The sequence below is a fragment of the Convolutriloba macropyga genome, chromosome 15 (assembly GCF_964194025.1).
Source record: "Convolutriloba macropyga chromosome 15, txConMacr16.3, whole genome shotgun sequence".
Classification (NCBI taxonomy): Eukaryota; Metazoa; Xenacoelomorpha; order Acoela; family Convolutidae; genus Convolutriloba; species Convolutriloba macropyga.
The window spans coordinates 26,721,582-26,745,964 of record NC_134482.1 but is presented as its reverse complement, the minus strand read 5'-3'; the positions used below and the strand labels follow the sequence as shown (position 1 = coordinate 26,745,964).

General features: G+C 36.9%; 1 protein-coding gene across 1 annotated transcript in view; it reads right to left on the bottom strand.

The window, feature by feature from the left end:
* The window catches only part of LOC142354133 (uncharacterized), a 52,234-nt gene that overhangs the window by 16,340 nt on the left and 11,511 nt on the right, over positions 1-24,383 (bottom strand). Inside the window, exons 6-7 of the mRNA XM_075406401.1 lie at positions 24,028-24,165; positions 23,437-23,631 (exon numbers count right to left, since the gene is read on the bottom strand). Of these exons, the coding sequence (XP_075262516.1) occupies positions 23,437-23,631; positions 24,028-24,165 (333 nt within the window). The remainder of the gene's footprint in view (positions 1-23,436; positions 23,632-24,027; positions 24,166-24,383) is intronic.

Sequence of the window (24,383 nt, the reverse complement as noted above, 5' to 3'; positions counted from 1 at the left end):
TAGTGTTAAACCAACATGAAGAACTTAAAAACGATGAGCACGAAGATCGGGATTAACTGAAAGAGATCAATTGAATTTTCGTTCAAAATTGAAATACCAGAAATGACTGTTTTCTAATGAAGACAATAGAATAATTTCACCCCAATGCGAGCAAGCATACACAAAGGGAAATTTTCAGCTTAGTGTCAGCCATTTTCCATCACCTCGTAATAAAGTCTCCACTCATATTTAGAATCAAATGCTTTTACATCAAATCTAGAAGCTAGGCACGAACCTCAGAAAAAGTGCTTAACATTTACTCTGCAATGCCTGATATCGAAGTCTCCAGATTGTTAAACACCTCAACGAATCATAAAAAAACACCAACTCCATGTCTTTGTTGTTGCCTCAACTAATGCATTGCCAGCAGTTGCTAACATTTACACTCAAAGGCAGGACGAACGCTTTCAATTTTCGTTATTGCCAGGAAAAAGCAAAAATTCGCCAATTTATCAAATTAGTCAGCGAAATTAGAATTCGAAGCTGCCGTATTAGGTACACGCCTCAGCACCTTGATAAAAACCGAAATCATAGTGAAACTTGAAAAACGTCTACTTGTGGACCGATAATTGTGTTGTCTTAGATTGGATCAGTTCAACTAAGGCCCATCGACTGGAAGAAAATGAAAACGCAACTAAAAATGATGAGTGGAATCATGTCCCAACTACTATTAACTCGTCCAGTCCTTGATTGAGTGGCCTTGAGTCATCAGAAATTCCAAAAAAACGGCTTACACACCACAGCTTTTGCGTGACACTGAAAGTTCTTGGAAAGACATAAACAATTTCAACCGTGTATGCTGTAACCAGAAATGATCAATCAAGCTTCTTCTAGGCCCGAACCGCTTTTCATCATAGAGCAAGCATGTTTTAACCCTCGCAACGGTCTTCAATCTAATTTACAGAGCTAAAAGAACCATTAAGACACATGTTAGTACAATACAGATGATATATGTTTATCTCAATTCTTTTCTGCTCAAATTGTCTCAAAAGAATGTTTTTCTTCAACAATCAATGCGATAAGCAGAAGACAAAAGTTGAACGCCAAGAGCAAAGTGAGAAACGTGAATCCAATAACTGACCAGAATGAACTCCTACAATCTAGGGGCCGTCTCCATTTGCCCCAACAGAATTGCGGATCGAAAAAGGTCCAATAATCGTAGACACAAAAGACAAGATCGCAAGACCATAATATGAATATGCGCAAAGAATTTGGGCTCATCAAGCAACAGAATTGGTCAAGTCTTTCGTACAACAGCGTTACTACGTCATCGGACACCGAAAAACACTCTTAAAAATAAAAAAAACAGATGTTTTTTGTGTAGCCGTTTTGGCACTGAATATGCAATCAATAATTACGGCATTTGCTGCATTCCCTTTTCCCACAGAGAAGATCCATTTTCAGTTCGCCATCACAGGACTTTTTTGGCGGCTTTCATATTGAAAACTAACAAATCCAAATCGAGAAAAACTGATGATTTATTTTTACATGCCATGCTACGCGATCTGTACATTTGGATGTCCAGAAATGAATACAGACACCTTCTTCAACGCATATCGAAAGTTCACCTGTCAAAAATGCCCATCTATTTTTCTGTACAGTTAAGCTGAAGAAGTCAGTTAAGACTCTAGACAAAGACAAGTTTTATAAAGCCCTAGCTGCAGTCAGCACCACATAGAAAATTAACCCACCGTATGACCCTAATATCAATGGCTTGAGGCAGTGATTGATTCGTTCTCTACCTTGACATCCTCGAGACAATAATAATTATTTTCTTGAAGATGTCGAAGTGGAGACGCTTTGATCCTAGAAAAAATCAATTGCTTGCTCACGTCAGCCAAGTTGAAGCAATCCTGATTTCCAGACCATTAACAGACGTTGCTGATCAGCCTGACAACGAAGAACCAGTCACTTCTAACTATTTCCTCGTTCAACGACCGTACAGTTCCCTGCCACCCGGAAACTTTGGAGATCAACAGCCGGCTACTTTCAAACAATGGAAGCACGTTCTGCAGTTGATGAACCACGAGTGGTGGCGTTTGATGAAGCAGTACCTGCCTACATTATTCCAAAGACGTAAATGGACAGATATCGACCAGCCTCCTTTGAGAGCCGGAGTTGTGTTCTGGGTACTCAAAGACTTGACGCCGAGAGGATTTTGGCTCCTTTGAAGAACCGGGGTTTTTCTCAGTAGTTTTGGAATCAATTTCTCACTCCGGCCTAAGGCCACATGAGCTACCTTCAGCCCCCCCTTTGACGTTATTACCATTGCAGTATTTCAATTTAATGTAAGTTGATATCAGATCAAATGACAATCAAGATGATCATCATTCCCTGCCTTCCTTCTGCGAGCATGTTGCCAATGACCTTGGTAAATCAACGAAAGAAGTAAAAACATGAAATTGGCCGATGATTAGGTCACCGCTAAAAAACCAAAGAGTTTTTGTTTTTCCCCATAACACATCTTAAAAGAAGTGCCAAACAAATAAGGGCAACCAAACAAGTCTAGAATATATATATATATATATATATATATATATATATATATATCACTACACACCTTAATGTATGTAATGAAGAGGACCTCAGGATGGGATTTGGCGATAAAAAAAACATTCTTTGGAGCAACTGCTGGCTCGATATTTTAATTCTATGTCAGCACCATTATAGTGAAAGAAAGTTTGGGTACATTTGTGGTTTGCGATCCCACAATCTTCTAATTGATTTCAGTGTCCTCTCCTTCGAGCCAACTTGTCCTCAATGCCCGAGCTTTAGTCTCTTCTCTTTTATTGAGGTATCATTTTGAACTCCGTGTTATGATTGCAATTTACTAGAGCGTACTCTAACAACAATTATTTTAACTGGTATATACTAATAAACAAAATTGCACCACAATAAAACATTATGATTGACTTTACAATCTCATGGTCTCAAAGTTACACAATTTTGCGCAATATTTAATAAAATTTGTTGGTAGTGTCGCTGGCCCCTTTTAGTGCTCCAACTGTTTTTTTTAGTTTTATTGAGGGCCTTATTCATTTTTTTAAAATTTAAACCTTAATGAAAAAAAGCCTCATGAAAAATGAAAACTTATTGTTTTCTAAATTATCTGTCACCACTTGTTGTCCTTAAAATTGAAATGAATCAGAAGTTTTCTAGAAAAAATTGTTTTTCGAGTTATTGGGAATACGTTAGCCATGCTTTACATGTTGAAGCAAGAGATCTCCACAATTTCTAGAAATTTGAAGGTTCACTACAGCGCAGTAAAAGGTCTTGAACGACTTTAAATTAAAACCCCTGAAAGAATTTGATTTTTAATAAAAACTTTGCTTAACGTTGATCCTTCAGTACAGTTTCGTCGTTTTTTTGTTATGTAATTGAATCTAAATTTTAATGCAAAATACTTGCAGTTTTGTCAACAGAGTATAATCATTTATTATTCTGTTGAAGAGCACTTACACATTTTGAAATTTTTTGTACTGTGTTTTTATTTTTTTTCTCTGAGTTGACACAATTGCACGAATCGATTATATATTGTGAGAAACATTTTTGTATTTTGATAATACTAATAAAATAATCCATAATATTATGTGTTCCACCTTTAAATTTTGTGCACTCTTTTTTACTTTTCTCTTACATTCTTTCGGTTTTGAGATAATAAGTTCTTTCTTTTAAGAAATTTATGCGACTCTGAAAGAAGTGATATAGAGCTTCTTTTTTGTCATACACTGCCCATGCTCAATTTTATTCAGATATTTTTTTGTAAGATGATTGGTTGTTTTGTACGAATTTTTTTAGAAAATCTTGCTGGACAATGCATCGTCCTTCAAGAGTTTGCAAATTTCTTGCAATATCTTGCACATAGCCACTGGAGGTCGATTAAGGGCTACACATAGCTATTCGTTTTTGGGATTGCGAATTGGACTTACTTAGAGTCTTGCATGCTTAATTATATAAATTATCATATATTACCATACATCTCTTTACTTAATCCGCAAGTGTTTGTACATGTCAAACAAGAATTTATCAATTTTAGTTATGTGGATTCAATATTTTTTCACTAGTGCTTTGAAAAAATAAATTTTAGAATATAACTTCTAAAATATCAAACAAATGCAAAACGGTGGTTGATCGCGTTAGCTGTGAACAAGAATAGAGCGAGCTTCATTTCTGATGTAATGAATTCGTGATGAAATCAAAAGCAGCCAATTTTCCATGTGAATCCATTAATGAAAACTGTCAGAATCTCTATTTTATTGTGTTTAATTTATCTCCAATCAAATTACTGTTTGTTTTCCAGATTATTTTTTTTTATTGTTTTCAAATTGTTTTTGTTCCAATTATTATTATTATGGTTTTCAATAGTTGTTTCCATTGTTCAATTCCATATCCAATTTTTCTCCCACAAGATCCTTTCCTTTTCATCGCGAAAATTCGCATTCATGGATGTTATTAACGGGCACTCAACATAATGGCCAATTCTAATGATGATTTTTGCTTGTTAACACTATTAATTGATACCAAACTCACACCAAAAAAGAGGCAATAGAAGCTCAACAACGTTTAAAATCTACCAAAACAAAATATGAGCACATTTACCAGTGAGCTGTCTTATCCTATAAAACAGGAAGAACCAAAAAGGTCAACACGTTCAAGAGGAAAGCAAAGCAGCGGTTATCGATGAATTTAACATTAAACATTTAACATTTTCTTTTACAAATAACATTGTCAAAATGGCCAAGTCAATTAGAATACGATAGTAGCGGTCATTTCCGTTAATAATAAATGACATTCCGGACGTGAGTATAAAAAAGCATTTCAGTGCTGAACCAGCATATATCAATAGTTAAACCCAAGTTCAGTTCCGAAACATTGAACATCAAGTGCACTATAAATTTCTTTATGCGGAGATCGTCCTCATTATGACAAGATTGAGGTCATTGAATTCACCCAGGATGAGTTTAATTTCTACAGTCTGAAAAATTATATATGCACCGGAATTATGAGCAGCAAAATGTCACACTTTTGTAGCTTATAACTAGTAATTACTATAGTAGTGAGCGCGCTCTTTATACTTGATCAAATTGGTATGTAATTACCACAAAGCCCACTTAGCTTCGCAGTTACGACAGCCTCGGTAAATAGTAAACATGTAGGAATGGAAAGTTAAACTTAAGCTTTTTTTCGGAAAAGAACCAAATTAATACTGACCTTGAATTATTCCCAACACAAAAGCGAATTCTAAATTTGAAACTGTACAAAGATAATAATGGTAAAGAAATTTAAACTGATGAGAATGGTTGAATAAGTAAATATTGATTCTGATAAAGATTATATCATGGATTGAACACCAAAATTCTCACCCACGTAATATTAGATTAGAAACCCAAATTAGGGGCCTAAGTTATCAAAGTCATGAATGACCTTCTGAAAACTTTTCCCAAAAAGGTATTTTTCTCACAAAGATTCGGAACACTTGGTAAAAATAGGACTAAACTATCATAACCAAACATAGATTAACAGTATATATACGGCTCAATTTTAGCCAATTTTTGTAACCAAAATCAGTCTGAAAATAGTTATATTGTCGTGATAATCGAAATTTCGGAGTGAGTTAACAGATCTCTGTCGTGGTACTGAACTTGTAATAATTGTTGAAACTAGTATACCCTGGTAATTATACTTTTCGTTAATTTAACTTAGCAAATTTTCAACTACTTTCTCTTTTTGGACCTTTTCTTATAAATTAGTAGAGTTTAAACTGGTATCTAGTAGATATTTGTTAAACACTTTGATACGTGGCACTCATAGGCATTTGTAACTAGTTGTTCTGAAGGAACCATAGTCTTGTAATAATTAGGACTGGGTAAAACTTAATCGTTTCGTTCGGTTTTCTGATAATCAAAAGCTTACTTGTACAACTTTAGTAACTTCACAATACATCTCTAAGGATCTGAAATCATACTCAATCTAGCTTCAATTTATTGGATTGAATTTAGTTTGGTGACTAGTAAAGTGGTGATCAACCAATCAATAATTAGGTTAAGTTAGGTTAACGGACTGGAGGACAGCACCGAGTCCAGGACAACATCAAGACGATTGATTTCTCAGAGTATTAATCGGCCAAGCTCCTTCCAGGAGACCGCATAGTGAAGCCACTCTGAGGGTAGGCCTGCCTGCTCGTAGAAGACTTGGCAAGTTAAGTTAACCCATGTAGTATGCAATGGTGAACCAAGTAGACAATTAAAAAGGTCTGCAGTAACCTGAAGTACCTGATGGGCAATGTCTTAACGTTCTATCAAGTTGGTTAATACTCGTCTGGTTGGGCTGTGGAGTGAACACCGACGAGCTCTTCACGTCATCTACTATTTATTTTAAGTATATTGGTTGATCGATTAATTAGAAACTGAATTGAGGACCTGGTATAATTCTCAATCTTAGAGTCACCAATTTATTTCATTTTGTAAAGCATTTTTTAGAAGCTAAAATATCATATAACATAGAAAGGCATTACCGACATATTTTAATAACATTAATATTAGCAATTGACTACAGTTCTATAGCGCCTGAAAATACTTTCTTTAGGACTTGAACGGAGGGCCTGGTATAACCCTTCAGTCTAGTTAAGAGTAGTAGGTTTTGTGAAGTTACTATCCAGTCCAGTAGTTTTCTCTAAGATAGATTCTAGGAACAATTGTGGAATTGTGAATAGGGTAAAACCTTCACCCTAAATATTCAGATTCTATATTGGCGACCACAGAGGGATTCTTCTGATTAGAAGGCGGTTTTGCATTTTTTAAAAAAAAACAAAAATTTAGAATTTTAGAGAACCGATGAATTAGATCTTTGGAATACGTTCCATAGGTAAAACTCATCTATATATTTTTTTTGTGTCATTTGGTTTTGCATCGAAAATTACTTCAATTACCAAAAATGAACAACGCACCAAACAACCAGCAACAGCAACAACAGAACCAGGCGAACAATCAGCAGCAAATAGTCGTAGCACCACCCCTTCTCACACCCCTCCGATACCCCAGCCGCGACTTCGAGAGTTTCGAAAGATGGGTTCGACACTTCGAATCCATGTCAAATGCCAATAATTGGGATGACCAGACACAACGCGAGGTCCTACCCACGTGTTTGAACAGTTATGCGTTAGATGAGTATTACAATCTCCCCAATCATTACTTTCAACAAGTGCAAGGACAACCAGCCCCAACCATAGCGAGAGTTTTGAACGCTCTTAACAACAGAATCGGCGACTTTCCCAACGCAAGGAGTGCCCGCACCGAATTCAAAAATCTTCAACAATTGGAATCAGAGTCAATCCAAGAGTTCTCAAGGCGAGTTCGTAAGTTAGGAGAGGCAACCGATGCTCATCTTGATGTTGCGGGACGACAGGAAGCTAACAAAGATGCTTTTGTAGACGGACTGTTGGACAGCGAAATCAGATACACACTCCTGAAGGAAGAACCGGGAAGCTTCAATGCAGCTACACAACGGGCCATTGCTCTAGACGCCATCAGTAAAGCGGAATCCAGTCGACTGCGAGGACGACGAAACGGACATGTGAGATGGACAAAGGGTGAACAAGATCATGATGAGTCAGTAGCAGCTGACTTTAGAGCACTCAACACCAGTCTGTCATCGGGTTTCAATCAAATGATCGAGTTTCAGACCAGAAGCTTCAATAAGATGCTAGAGCAGCAAGAGCGACATACACAGATCATGGAGAAGATTCTTGAGACCCAAACAAGATTTCTATCCGAATCAAGTCAACCCAGATTTCAGAGTAGAAGTCCGGGAAGACCGGAAGGCTTTCGACCCAGAACGTCTGCGATGCAGTGCTATAATTGCCGCGAGTTTGGGCACTTGTCCAATCAGTGCCCACAGAAAGGAACAATACAACCTGGTTTACCCGCAAACTTGGACACCGATAGACAACCAATCGTAAAAAGCATTTTACAGAGAGCGAACCCAGAACAAGTGAGCAATATCAACAAAGTTCAAGCCGAAGCAGTCTTTGGACCTACAGTCTACGTGATGGTTGATCTTGACGGACATAAACACAAAAGGGTTAGTGGATACTGGGAGCAATGTGAACATTCTATCAGAAAAAGGTTACTCACAGTACGAACAGCGTTCCAAACTAAGACCTTTCCGAGAACAAGTTCTTTTGGCCACCAATGATCCTTTCGAAATACTTGGCGTTGTTACTGGCGAAATAACGTTCGACACCGGGGTTAAAGTGAAAGCCGATCTCCTGGTGACCCCAAACACAGACGTGCCTTTGATACTTGGAACCCAGGTGATGGAGGAGAATAAAGTATCAATCGACTTCCATTCTAAGCAGCTCATGATGGAGAAGGAAAGCAATGTGGTAAATTTGCAATTTGCCTATAAACCCGAAGTCCCCAGGCACGTACATCTTTGTGAGACGGAAGCAGAATCTGGTCTGGATCAAATTGAAACAACGGAAGAAACACAGCACAGGGCAACCGCAGAAACAAACCTAACCCTATCATGCGATGAAGAGTTGGAACAGATTTGTTCTTTAGCAATTCCAGACAGAAACCAACAAACAGACGACAGAAGAACACTGCTACGAGAGTTCAGAGATGTGTTTGCAATGAACGACAACGAACTTGGACAGACACACTTGGTTCAGCATGAAATTAACGCAGGTGATACGCTGCCCATCAAGCTTGCACCCCATAGACTTGCACCTGGAAAGATCACTGTGGTTAAGAAGGAGATTGAGGACTTGTTGGCACGAAACATTATCCGACCATCAAACAGCCCGTACAGTGCACCAATCGTTCTCGTTACCAAAAAGGATGGGAGCAATCGAATGTGCACAGACTTCAGACGACTAAACGAAGTAACAAAGAAAAACGCTTTTCCCCTTCCGCGAATTGACCAGATACTGGATCATCTTCACGGAGCAACGATTTTCTCAAGCCTCGACCTAGCCTCTGGATATTGCCAGGTCCCATTAGCTGAGAGTGCTATACCAAAAACTGCGTTCGTCACTCCCGATGGTGGACACTATGAGTACCTCAGACTTCCATTTGGACTTTGCAATGCACCGGGAACCTTCCAGCGACTTATGACAAGCATCTTCAATGAATATCTCTTCTCGTTCGTCCTCATCTTCTTGGACGACGTTCTGGTGTTTAGTAGGAATGTGGAGGAACACGAAAAACACATGCGTCTTGTTTTTCACGCTCTTCGCCAGGCCAATCTTAAACTCAAACCCAAGAAATGCCGCCTCTTTCAAGAATCCGTAACCTATCTGGGATACAAACTGAGCCCAGAGGGAATTGCACCAGATGAAAACAAACTCGTTGCAGTACGGGACTGGAAACAACCAGAAAACGTTACCGAAGTGAGGTCTTTTATTGGATTTTGCAGTTACTACAGACGGTTCATCAAAGACTTCGCTGAGATAGCGAAACCTCTTCACCAGATAACAAAAAAGAACAGCCGTTTCACTTGGAACCCTGAATGCCATGATGCGTTCGAAAAACTGAAAGCGGCTTTGATTGATAGCTCAGCACTCAAGCATCCGGACTACAACTCTCCTTTTATTGTGGACACGGATGCAAGTGACAACAGTCTTGGGGCAGTAATCTCGAATATTGTCGATGGAGTAGAATACCCAGTGGCTTTCGCAAGCAGAGTTTTGACCCCAGCAGAATGTCGTTACTCAACAACAAAAAGAGAAGCATTAGCAGTCATTCAGGCGATGAAATGGTTCAAGCCTTACATTTGGGGAACTCAATTTGTTCTCAGAACAGATCATGCATCGCTACAATGGTTATTTAGACAAAACAATGACGGGATGATGTTCAGGATGCTACAAAGACTGCAAGAGTTTGATTTTCAAGTAGTACATAGACCAGGAGACAAGCACGGGAATGCAGATGGACTGTCAAGACAGTGCAGCATCACACCTGAGCTAACTGAAGCTGAGAGACTGGATATGTTTGGAAGTTGCCCATCCGCTAACTCTTTGGAAGACGCCCTCGGAAGAATTAACTTAGTTACAGCAGAGGACACGACCGAACCAATGAGTATCCAATTTCAAGAAGACGTAAACTCACTTAGACTGGCTCAAAGAAACGATCCCTGCTTACGTCTCATCTTGCAATGGGCAAACGCTGAGAAACATCCAGACCAAAATCCGCTGAGAGACTTAAAAATCAAGAAGGCAAACGCAATAGCACAAGGAGAAGATGCAGTAGCGATGTGGGGCCTTTGGGACCAGATGGAACTGACTGATGGCGTGCTGTACAGGAAGTGACATGTAGAAGGAAGCAATACAACACAAAAACAACTTGTAGTACCGCAGGGACTCAGAGAGACAGTTTTGGAACAACTTCACGATTCAAAACTCAGTGGAGGCCATTTTGCTTTTCAAAAAACCTTGGACAGCGCAAGACAGAGGTTTTGGTGGCCCAATATGAGAAAAGACATTGAACGAAAATGTGAGAACTGCACCCTGTGTCAAGCACGAAGTACCGCTGGAAAGAAAAGAATAGCCCCCCTCCCGACCATCAACGGTCGGATCCGATTCAGCAAAGTGGCAGCAGATATCCTAGGTCCTGTTACCCGAGCGAAGACAAGCGGTGCAAAAGACATACGCGTTTTGACGGACTATTTTACAAAATACGTGGTTTGCGTTCCCTTAGAAAGAACTACGGCCGAAGATGTTGCTAGAGCAATTGTGGAGAAATGGGTTTTGACGTTTGGAGCACCTGATTGCCTACACACCGATCAAGGATCAAACTTCTGCAGCGAACTGCTACTGGAAGTGTGCAGAATTTTTGGAATAGAGAAGACAAGAACATCTCCAAATCACCCGCAGGGAAATGGTATGGTAGAACGTCACAACAGAGTTGTTGCGGATGTATTTCCAAATATTGCGCAAACAATCCAAGTAGCTGGGATCAAATGATTCCCTATCTCAACTTCGTCTATAATACGACCGTACACAAAACAACAGGACAGACTCCATTCTCCCTTGTGTTTGGACAAGAATGCAAATACCCGATTGACTTGCTACTCCCGAAAGCACCTGGTCACGAAATTGCCAAATACGAATTCGCAAGATGGCTCAACGAGCAATTCAGAGAAGCACATATGAATGCTAGAGAGACACTTGGTTACAAGCAAGATAGACAGAAAGATATGTATCAGAAAAACGTTTTTGGAGAGGAATTGAAGCCGGGAGAGAGAGTCTGGCTTTTTGCACCCCACAAAGCGAAATCAAAAAAATTCTTCCTTCCATGGGACGGACCGTGCAACATCATTGAGAAGACGTCAGAGGTCAATTACAAAAATTCAAAGGATGCGAATGCAAAGAAATGGCAGATAGTCCACTACAATCGATTGAAGCCTGTGAAGGAGGAAGACGAGTTACCCAGAATGGAAACGAGATCATCACATCAGGAGAAATGGCCCAGCCGTCAGAATACAAATGACCAGGAAGTTCCCATTGAAGTAAACAATCAAACTTTCACTCCAGAAGTTATATCAAAACGACCCAAACAAGAGAGTCCCTTCAAATGGATGGACGAAGATGAAGATTTTTTCTACGATCTCTTTGCAGAGCGAGAACATTCAACTAAAAGGCCCACTAAGACTAACATAGGAGCAGAACCGAACACTCCGGAACAAGCAACAACCCAAGAGAACCAGTCTCCTTTTGTAACACCAGCCAAAGAGATTGAATCTACACCACTGCCCCAACGACCACACAAGCCAAAAAATGTCTTGAGGGACCTCAGTGAAATACAGTCAACACCTGCAAGCGCCAAAAGGGAAATGTGCAAACCAAAAACATTTGCAGAACTTTTGGGAACCAAAACTGACGAAACAGTAAACTCCATCGCTAAAACCCGAGAAAGACGCGCAGTGAAATACCCAAAACGATTCGGAATCGACGACGAATAAAAAAATATATATATATTTATATATATATATATATATATATATATATATATATATATATATATGTCTTAAAAAAAAGAAACTTGATTAAGTTTCTCTATATAGCATTGCCTAAAAAAAATGTAAAGATCAAAAGATAAGCCGAAATTTCTATTAACGACGGGGGCAATCGTAAAACATATTTGAACAGCACCAAATTAAAAAAAAGAACTATCTTGCAAGTTAATGTAACACCGGTATTATGAAAAGAACTAATTAGCTCGAATACATTTCAGGGAATTTGGGGGAATTTTTGTAGAATGTAGCACTCTTTCTAATACAGAAAAAATGCTATCTAGGTTTAGCGCAGTAATTAACCATAGTAGTGTTTAGATGTACAACTTTGTGATATTTATATTAATACTTGTGGTACGACAGCAAACAGCGGAGAGTGCACGAACTACTGCGAATGTTCTCTTCCAACCTCAAACTCCAGTTTCATTGGCTGACTCATATCTGACTGTAGATATCGCAGTCCCACTTCCAAAGCTGTTGAACGTGGATCTCCGACCAATTTATAAATTCTCTTCAAAACTTCAGCAATTGAAACAGAAAACATGGAAGAGCTCCCAGTTTTGCAACAACCCAGAAATAAGCGCACTATTACAGCACCACTTTGACGGAATAATCTCATCTATTCAGACAGAATACGAAAGAGCAGAGAAAGAAAGGACAAAGCTTGTCAAAGAAGTAGCACCGTTTGTAAACCAGACTATCACTCTTCAGCGACAGAGACGATCACCACTGCTGTTTGCAATGGGAGCTGCGACGGCGATAACTTTGGAACCCTTACTGGAAAAAGCAGGCTGCAGGCTACTCTCATTTTTTGGTCTGTGTGAAAGCTCCAAGCGAAAGATGGAACAACTGGAAGGACGGTTGCACTATTTGGAATCAAGAATGGTTCACCTGCACAACGAAGAAAAAGAGTCTATTCAGGTCATGGCCAGCAGTAGTTTGAAGCTTCATGAAGACACACAAAAAGTGCTAAACTATTCAAAGGATAACTTTGAGATTCTGCAAACAAACCTGGAGAAGCTTCAAAAAACAATGGAAGAAAAACAACAAGCCCAAGCCTGTGATCATCGAAGGTCTGACGTTTTTATGTATGCCTTTCGCGCCCAAAGTGCAATTAACAACGTATCGTGGACTCTCAATGCTATGCACAGTGAGTTTCAAGTACAAACACTATATTTGACGGAACAGAGAAACATGTTTATTACAAGCATTGGAGTGCTATCCAAAGGAACACTGCCAACCGCACTAGTACCCTACGAGGATTTACGGAAAATAATTACAACTCTGAAGCTGGGAGACAAAAAGTGTTCAATCCCATACGACCACTCAAGTTTACTTTACAGCCTGCCCTTAGTGAGAAATGTTTTTTCCAATCCACACGGACTGTTAATCACAATGGAGGTGCCAGTGTACAGTGGGGAACCAATCCACGATGCCTACAAAGCAATCCCTCTGCCGCAACCAATCAAGAACACAACAACGGCCGCAACTCTAAAATTAGAAAGGAGCTATTTGATCGTATCAAGGCGAGAAGAAAGCTATGCCGAAATGAAGAGTGAGGAATATCTGTCTTGTTGGGGGACACAATTGCTTAGACTTTGCACTAAACCAGTAGCGTTAGTGAGCGCGCAAGATCAACTCTGCTTGACTTCACTCCTATACAATCACGAGGTGGCTGCTTTGAAGACTTGCACACGAGAAGTAACCGAATTGCCAATTTTTACCGACAGCAATCTACCTTGGGAACTCTATGTACCTCCTCAAAGCGGCAGACGATCAACAATTTCTTTATAACATAACGTACAGTGGGGGCAGAAAGTTTTCAAACCGTGTACCAGCCTGTAAAAGTTGCCTAGTGCATCCCCCCTGCAATGAAAAACTGGTTCACCCGCAGAATGGACTGGTCATGTTGCCCGATCCAGCATATTGTCTTCAACACAGTGGACTAATAACAACAATCACAACTCCCGAACTACTGGATACCGCTTTCGACATCCCAAGCTTTCCAGCGGTCACGCCTACAGAAGAGAGTCGGAACTTGATCTTGCATAGGATCAGATCGGCACTCAAGGATGTCCCTACGCTTGATGTCACGCCTGATTTAGTCAGTGAGATGGTAGACAAAATCCATCAACAACTTTCTGACGAAAACAACTTCAAATCTTTTGGCCATGGGTCAACACTGCATATATTTAAAGAGCTGGCTGGTCTGCTTGGTTTCTCTTTATGGTGTCTTGCTTTTGTCCTTCTGGCTGTCTGGACAGGGAAGAAGTGTTACCAGTCAAAGAACACTACGAAACATATTCATAATTTGCCCAACGATGATCAACGAGATATCGGAACTGACATGCAGTTTGAGGAGAGATTAAACTTAGTTGAGAGAATGCGAAATGAGGAGACAAGCGCTGATTAAAAGAAAACAAACTGTCGTACCAAAATATGGTGATGGTGCTTTTATATACTTATACGCACTTTATTGTACTATTCAGGAGAATAGTTTAGTCCGGATGGGTGGGATGTAGGAATGGAAAGTTAAACTTAAGGTTTTTTTCGGAAAAGAACCAAATTAATACTGACCTTGAATTATTCCCAACACAAAAGCGAATTCTAAATTTGAAACTGTACAAAGATAATAATGGTAAAGAAATTTAAACTGATGAGAATGGTTGAATAAGTAAATATTGATTCTGATAAAGATTATATCATGGATTGAACACCAAAATTCTCACCCACGTAATATTAGATTAGAAACCCAAATTAGGGGCCTAAGTTATCAAAGTCATGAATGACCTTCTGAAAACTTTTCCCAAAAAGGTATTTTTCTCACAAAGATTCGGAACACTTGGTAAAAATAGGACTAAACTATCATAACCAAACATAGATTAACAGTATATATACGGCTCAATTTTAGCCAATTTTTGTAACCAAAATCAGTCTGAAAATAGTTATATTGTCGTGATAATCGAAATTTCGGAGTGAGTTAACAGATCTCTGTCGTGGTACTGAACTTGTAATAATTGTTGAAACTAGTATACCCTGGTAATTATACTTTTCGTTAATTTAACTTAGCAAATTTTCAACTACTTTCTCTTTTTGGACCTTTTCTTATAAATTAGTAGAGTTTAAACTGGTATCTAGTAGATATTTGTTAAACACTTTGATACTTGGCACTCATAGGCATTTGTAACTAGTTGTTTTGAAGGAACCATAGTCTTGTAATAATTAGGACTGGGTTAAACTTAATCGTTTCTTTCGGTTTTCTGATAATCAAAAGCGTACTTGTACAACTTTAGTAACTTCACAATACATCTCTAAGGATCTGAAATCATACTCAATCTAGCTTCAATTTATTGGATTTAATTTAGTTTGGTGACTAGTAAAGTAGTGATCAACCAATCAATAATTAGGTTAAGTTAGGTTAACGGACTGGAGGACAGCACCGAGTCCAGGACAACATCAAGACGATTGATTTCTCAGAGTATTAATCGGCCAAGCTCCTTCCAGGAGACCGCATAGTGAAGCCACTCTGAGGGTAGGCCTGCCTGCTCGTAGAAGACTTGGCAAGTTAAGTTAACCCTTGTAGTATGGAATGGTGAACCAAGTAGACAATTAAAAAGGTCTGCAGTAACCTGAAGTACCTGATGGGCAATGTCTTAACGTTCTATCAAGTTGGTTAATACTCGTCTGGTTGGGTTGTGGAGTGAACACCGACGAGCTCTTCACGTCATCTACTATTTATTTTAAGTATATTGGTTGATCGATTAATTAGAAACTGAATTGAGGACCTGGTATAATTCTCAATCTTAGAGTCACCAATTTATTTCTTTTTGTAAAGCATTTCTGAGAAGCTAAAATATCATATAACATAGAAAGGCATTACCAACATATTTTAATAACATTATTATTAGCAATTGACTACAGTTCTATAGCGCCTGAAAATACTTTCTTTAGGACTTGAACGGAGGGCCTGGTATAACCCTTCAGTCTAGTTAAGAGTAGTAGGTTTTGTGAAGTTACTATCCAGTCCAGTAGTTTTCTCTAAGATAGATTCTAGGAACAATTGTGGAATTGTGAATAGGGTAAAACCTCCACCCTAAATATTCAGATTCTATATTGGCGACCACAGAGGGATTCTTCTGATTAGAAGGCGGTTTTGCATTTTTTTGAAAAAACAAAAATTTAGAATTTTAGAGAACCGATGAATTAGATCTTTGGAATACGTTCCATAGGTAAAACTCATCTATATATTTTTTTTGTGTCTGATTAGCTCTGTCACCAACCTCAGGGCAATTTTTAAAATAGTGTCTGGTATCCTTCTTAAAACTGGAAAAAAAACATATTAATCGAGATGGCTTATACATAGTTACTAAAACAAAAATTTAATTAGATCGTTAGATTAAAGTTAGAGAAGTAGCTTAAATTTGCAAGTTTTTGTAATAAAAAGTTTTGAATTGCTCTAATCGTTTTCAAAACTTCTCGGTAAATTTTCACTCAAAACCAACTGTTTATACCGCAAATCTCCGCGGCACTCTCGAAAACACCACAAACACGCGCAATGAGAAAACTGGTATCTACTTTTAATGCCTAATTAACGAAAAACAAAGGTCAGAAAACCGGTCATGTCTAATCTAGGTTAATTTTTTTTTCTGAGATTTAAAAACTAAACCATACTAAGAGTTCATAAAAAACATTGCTTTCGGGTTCATTTTGTTACTTTTCAATAAAACAACTAGATGCACAGCTTGCGAAAAAAAATTTAAAAAATGCTAATTTTCCTTATACTCTCATTCACACGAAAGTCGAGGAATCTTTTTTATCACACGAGGAAAATTCTCTCGTGTGAAATTACACAGGACGCATTTTCACACGAATAATTGTGTGATTTTACATCACACCAGAAAAAATCGTGTGATTTCTCACGAGAGACTTTTAGAGTGTATAGTCATACTTTTGTAGAATATAGCTGGTAAATACTGCAGTAGTTACTATACACGCTTTTTATAATTAAGATTGTTTTTTAGTAATTACCACAAAAACACACTTAGCTTAGTGGTTACGACTTGCTCAACAAATTAAATTTACAAGTACAAATTCGGAAATTTGAATAGCAGATAAAGCAAACCTGGCTGGTGTGAGTTAAACTGAACCCTAATTTTCATGTAGAATGTATTTCTCAAAAAACAAAGACTAGGCAGTGTAAATAGGAACATGAACAGAGTGCTGGTAATCCAAAAAAAAAAACAGAATGTCTCTGCTCACAGATACATTATATAAATTCTTGCTGGATAAAGTTCCTTTTAACCACTCATTTAAATATGTGGAGTTTGTGTCTACCTCTCCTAACATTTGCTCGAAAACGTTTTGGAGTCCTACAAAGTATATAAAACATTATAATTTTGATCACTCTCAACTGCCTTTTCAGCTCAATCAGAATCTGTTTGGCCAATACCTATAGTGTGTCATCCGAGCAACTCCGTAGCTTCTGCTTTCTCGAAAAGAAAAAGATTTTAATAAAAAATTTTAATGCATTTGCGAAACATAAATAAGAGATGATACTAGGAGCTCAAAATTGTTATTCTACTCATTTTCTAAGTCATCGGGTGAAACCTTTTCACCTAATTATAGTTTGCATAAACGACTTAAATGTTTGAGTAAATACAACGCGCTTCCCTCAAATTGCGACTGCTTATCAAATTACCCACAATGCTTTTTGGAATTTTTTAAACTGAAAACAAAAAGAAGTCAAAGTTGCGGAATTTTTGAAATATGGACTTTTCCTTTATAAAAATTAATGTGATATGAAAAATGAACAGCAACGATAATTTTTTTTTAAAAAATCTGGAAATAATTCAGAAAAGATCAAAAAATAGTACATGGGAAAAACACACGATAGAGTTAATTACGTATCAACTACATGTCCTAAAATTAAGTCATAGTGGTGATTTTCATCTCAAAATCTCAGCATACATGATTATTTGAAATTTTCCACCATTTTTTTAACCAAGTTTCTTAGATTTACTTTAAACAACATTTTTGTCTCAGTACAAATTCACGCCTGATTTTCAGATTCTAGAAAAAATCCATAAGCATAACAATAGACACAGAAAAAAAAATGAAATGTAAGTGAAATCCCAACCGTTTTTGAAATCATTTAAACCGGCGACAATAAACCTGTTCTCATCAATTATACTTACTGTAAATAAACCCATCTATTATAACTTGACGCCATCCAATCTAGTGAAGTTTTTAAACACCCTTAATTTGGTAGCAAAACGAATAAGAGCAGCAATTAGTTTAAATGGGAAAAAACCGTTAAAATCAATTATGTGAAACAATTTTGTAGTGCATTGGCCTATATACGGTCAAAAAAGACAGTTTTATTGCTTTCACATTCCGTATTCACTTTTCAGTGCGGTGACATGAATCAGAATGAAATTAGAAAACAACAAGGAGGCTCGTAAATGTGCGTTCGCACACGATGTTCCGACCAGCGCTCGTCTGCATGTTTGACAAAGAGATAATGAAAAATAAATGTTTGATTTTTAAAAAATTTGTTACACAACTAAACTAATAATAAAATTAAGTAATGCCATGCCTGATTGCAAAAATATCTGACATCAAAAAAACTACGAGAAAAAAAACAATAAAAATTCAATATCGACATTCACAAGCACCTATTAACAACGTCAAATTACAATCAGACAAAACCCTAAAGACACAGAAGATGGGATTTTTCCTTAAAGAGACTAGTTAACAAGTTGACAAAAAGAAGAAACAATGAGGAAATTCAAAAATCAATCAACAATTGTTGAACCAAATAATTTCAAAAATCTTAAAAATCACTAGATTTTAACGAAATAATATTTGGCAAATTTACTAAAAAGTAAAAATGAAACCAATGAAAGCTGTCTTTGGTTAGGTTAAGCCAAAGAAAGGCACTAAAGATGCAGACAATCTCAAATTACGAACAAATTACAATCATTGCGAAAACACAAATTAGCGAAGCCATTAAAATCATTTGCTATTATCTGAATATTATGTAGTCTTAATTCAATTTCTATATAATTTTTATAATAATATTAATAAAAAGAATTCAGCAGAAATTATAATGAATGGCCAAACAAGTGCAATTAGGCCACATTTGCAAATCATTGGAACCTGTTAAATGCTAAGGGAAGAGAAAAAGAAACACAAATGTACCAGTCACTTAATTTTATGAGAATGCATATTGTCCAACCAACAAAACATCAATTACGGCGTATATTCAGTAAAGATGTTAATTTTTAAAATACAAGGAATTGAATGGGATCTCTCAATGAAGAGAATAAGCTACAAGCTGACGAAAAGAACAACAAAATCAGAAAAAATTTGAAAATCCTGAGAATCATAAAATATTTAATATCCTAAACTTTAAGACTTTCCACTATAAAGTGACTGTTTCGGGTAACATCATTCATTCAACCCCAATTACAAGCTTACGAGACCAGTCAGCGTTTAAGTGCTGCCAAATAGACTAAAGGAAAAAAACAGGCAAAAACAGCAGAATCAAAAAAAAGAGCGAGAAAAGTGTCGAAGCCATCAAAAAACGATTTTTTCACTAAATACTCTAATACCCAACTATTTAATTTTTAACACAAATGGGATTTTTTATAATAACAGTTTGACTCCAATAAATCAACAAACTTGAACAAATACAATAAAACCACGAAATTTTTGAGAAAACCCGTAGTATCAACGCCTTTAAACTCAATAGCTTTCAACGGAAGCTAAAAAATACGCTAATTATTCCTCGATGAGACAACAACGACTCTTGCCATTCAAAAGTCATCAATAGGAGATTACGATAAGTCATTGACTATGAAAACGATAACAACAAATACAGGCAAAATGCATAAATTAACTAGAAATGTGCGAGATGAATGTGTTGAACGTCTTTCCTAAGCCAATGCAATCATAATTATTGGGATAATGTGTTCGGATTCCAAAAGAAAACAACATTACAAAAAATTATCCAAATTTTGAAAAAATATTGTGAAATCTGATGCATCGAAGTCATAACACCAATAGCATAACACCAATTAAATTTGGTTGAATTAGAACGGAAGGGGGTCTGGTCATCGCCACCCAATCTAGTGAAGTTTTTAAACACCCTTAATTTGGTAGCAAAACGAATAAGAGCAGCAATTAGTTTAAATGGGAAAAAACCGTTGAAATCAATTATGTGAAACAATTTTGTAGTGCATTGGCCTATATACGGTCAAAAAAGACAGTTTTATTGCTTTCAAATTCCGTATTCACTTTTCAGTGCGGTGACATGAATCAGAATGAAATTAGAAAACAACAAGGAGGCTCGTAAATGTGCGTTCGCACACGATGTTCCGACCAGCGCTCCTCTGCATGTTTGACAAAGAGATAATGAAAAATAAATGTTTGATTTTTAAAAAATTTGTTACACAACTAAACTAATAATAAAATTAAGTAATGCCATGCCTGATTACAACAATATCTGACATCAAAAAAACTACGAGAAAAAAAACAATAAAAATTCAATATCGACATTCACAAGCACCTATTAACAACGTCAAATTACTATCAGACAAAACCCTAAAGACACAGAAGATGGGATTTTTCCTTAAAGAGACTAGTTAACAAGTTGACAAAAAGAAGAAATAATGAGGAAATTCAAAAATCAATCAACAATTGTTGAACCAAATAATTTCAAAAATCTTAAAAATCACTAGTTTTTAACGAAATAATTCTTGGCAAATTTACTAAAAAGTAAAAATGAAACCAATGAAACCTGTCTTTGGTTAGGTTAAGCCATAGAAAGGCACTAAAGATGCAGACAATCTCAAATTACGAACAAATTACAATCATTGCGAAAACACAAATTAGCGAAGCCATTAAAATCATTTGCTATTATCTGAATATTATGTAGTCTTAATTCAATTTCTATATAATTTTTATAATAATATTAATAAAAAGAATTCAGCAGAAATTATAATGAATGGCCAAACAAGTGCAATTAGGCCACATTTGCAAATCATTGGAACCTGTTAAATGCTAAGGGAAGAGAAAAAGAAACACAAATGTACCAGTCACTTAATTTTATGAGAATGCATATTGTCCAACCAACAAAACATCAATTATGGCGTATATTCAGTAAAGATGTTAATTTTTAAAATACAAGGAATTGAATGGGATCTCTCAATGAAGAGAATAAGCTACAAGCTGACGAAAAGAACAACAAAATCGGAAAAAAATTGAAAAATCCTGAGAATCTTAAAATATTTAATATCCTAAACTTTAAGACTTTCCACTATAAAGTGACTGTTTCGGGTAACATCATTCATTCAACCTCAATTACAAGCTTACGAGACCGGTCAGCGTTTAAGTGCTGCCAAATAGACTAAAGGAAAAAAACAGGCAAAAACAGCAGAATCAAAAAAAAGAGCAAGAAAAGTGTCGAAGCCATCAAAAAACGATTTTTTCACTAAATACTCTAATACCCAATTATTTAATTTTTAACACAAATGGGATTTTTTATAATAACAGTTTGACTCCAATAAATCAACAAACTTGAACAAATACAATAAAACCACGAAATTTTTGAGAAAACCCGTAGTATCAACGCCTTTAAACTCAATAGCTTTCAACGGAAGCTAAAAAATACGCTAATTATTCCTCGATGAGACAACAACGACTCTTGCCATTCAAAAGTCATCAATAGGAGATTACGATAAGTCATTGACTATGAAAACGATAACAACAAATACAGGCAAAATGCATAAATTAACTAGAAATGTGCGAGATGAATGTGTTGAACGTCTTTCCTAAGCCAATGCAATCATAATTATTGGGATAATGTGTTCGGATTCCAAAAGAAAACAACATTACAAAAAATTATCCAAATTTTGAAAAAATATTGTGAAATCTGATGCATCGAAGTCATAACACCAATAGCATAACACCAATTAAATTTGGTTGAATTAGAACGGAAGGGGGTCTGGTCATTACTGAGACGTACTTACAATTCACCAAAATAACCTTAGGATCGTTTGATGTTAAACAAAATTCTCGAAAAATCAGTATTAAAATCTTAACAGACATTAAGTTCAATAGCTTTCAAGGAAAGTCAATAGATACGTTCAGTTATGAATTAATTGGAGAACAAGATTGTTTGCCATGCATAGGTAATCAATGAGACATCACAATAAGTCTTATAAGAACTCTAATTCTCAATACGCTCCGCAGCAAAAATTGCGTCTGATGGTGCAAACCTTCAAAACACCGTAACAAACACGATGGGAATCAACCCTACAGAGACTGCCAAATTAATTATACTCAAAGCAAATAGTTAAACACAATCATAAATAGTGCGCAAAAATTTCGATCCATTATGACAGTTCCCGAAAAATTTTTTGAGGTATATTAGAATTTTTTTCTTAGAGGTACTTGAGATTTTGTTTGGAAAATTGTGCCAGATTTTTCGTATTGATAGCCTGTGACGCTTTTGAAATAGGTACAAGTTGCAAAAACGTCATTCACAGAATTTTTCAGACGACTGAAAGTACTCTAAACTAAGTGAAAACAGTGAAAATCACTGGAATAGTCACAAAATTTTAATCATCTATAGCTCTTCAAAAAGTAACGAAATTCGAAAAGCTCCGTATTACAAAAAATCAACGCTCGACTTGCTTTCTGATATAACTCAAGTGTCCCTACGTCAAATTTATCGATCGGCCAATATTGACTGAAAAAAACAACTGTTCGTAGAGTATCTTCGCTCCCATAAAAATGGGGGTCCGGAACAATAATTGAAGCCCAATCAGACTTAGGGCGCAATTTTGGTCATGTACTGTAGCTACAAATGAGGCGGACCCTCTGTCATCAACCAAAGTGAGCCGATTGAGAGCGATATTCGGTTTTGGGAACGTTTTTGGTCATATATATGTTTGCCAAGAAACCAGGAACTTGAATTTTTAACAAAACTTAACAACAATTTAACAGATACTTTTCACCACCAGAATATATCAGAGGCACTTATTTCACGCTTTTTCAGCCTAAGTTTGAAATTTCGTATGGTCAGGTATATGGGTGCCAAGTTTTCCTGATTACCATATATGGCTTGAATATGGTTGCTAACACTTATTTATGTTGGTTAACCCGAGTTGTCTCGTAGTTAGATCATGATGCTTGAAAGGATTTCAAACATCATGCTTACGAGGATTTCAACGAGATCATAAAAGTACTGATCATTTCTAAACAGCCAAAGTCAGATAATTTTTTGCAAAGTACCGAAGTATGATCAGACTTAATGGTCTAAATCATTTGTGATCATCAGTGAGTTTGAAGCAGAACCTTGATTTGAGTTGCTATACTCACTTGATATCTACTGGGATAGTGCAGAGGTTCATTAAAGCTGTAGACAGTATTTTGTGACCCGTACAATTCGATGTCCTTGACTAAATAGTAGCCAATTAGAGATGCTCTTCTGCCTGTCTTGTCCGGGAAGTTTACCACGCTTACTAGAAGCATCTTTTCACTCACATCTCGCCACCTCACTGGCAACTCGAACACCTGAAACGAACAAGTGATTGAGATAATGGGAAATTATTTATAATATTGTTCAAAATATTAAATTTTCCCTAGTCTGAGGTTCCAGAAAGAAGTGACCTCTGATCACGCAATTTCCAGGCTTTTCCTTTCGCAGTGAATCGATACTTGTTTCACCTTGCCAAGACGTGCATAAAAGTCTGATCGAAATAGATACTTTCTGTCTGGGACGGTCTGGACATATCGACTTTCGGTCTGGGACCTCAACCTGGATGATTTTAACATCTCTTGCAAATTTCGAATCATCTTGCTAAGAACACTTACCAGAACCAACATATTGTGGTTAAATCTTGATAGGAACTTCTGCGACTGTATAGCCCTGTTTATTCAGTTAGCTGCTAAGCTTGGCCTGAAATTTACCTCGTCGAAGGTGGGGTTGGCCGTCCGCTTCTGAACATGGGTGACGTGGCCAGGTATTCCAGATGATTGGCGTCTTTTCTCTTTCAGGCTGTTTCCAGATGCTTCATAGGCACCTGGTGGAATGAGTGACACTTCAACCTAAAATCAATCAAGCATTATATTATTTCAGTGATTGATATTTTTAACCCAATTTAACTCTTTTTTTCAAAATTGATATCCAGTTACAACTCACTTTAATTCCACTAAATTTAAAGCAGAAATTCAGGCTTTTCTCTGCAATGAATCAAAAATCTGGTGTTGAGGTTTATGAAAGTTGGAACGGGAATTGTTTAAAAATAGTTTGCAGCCCTTATGAT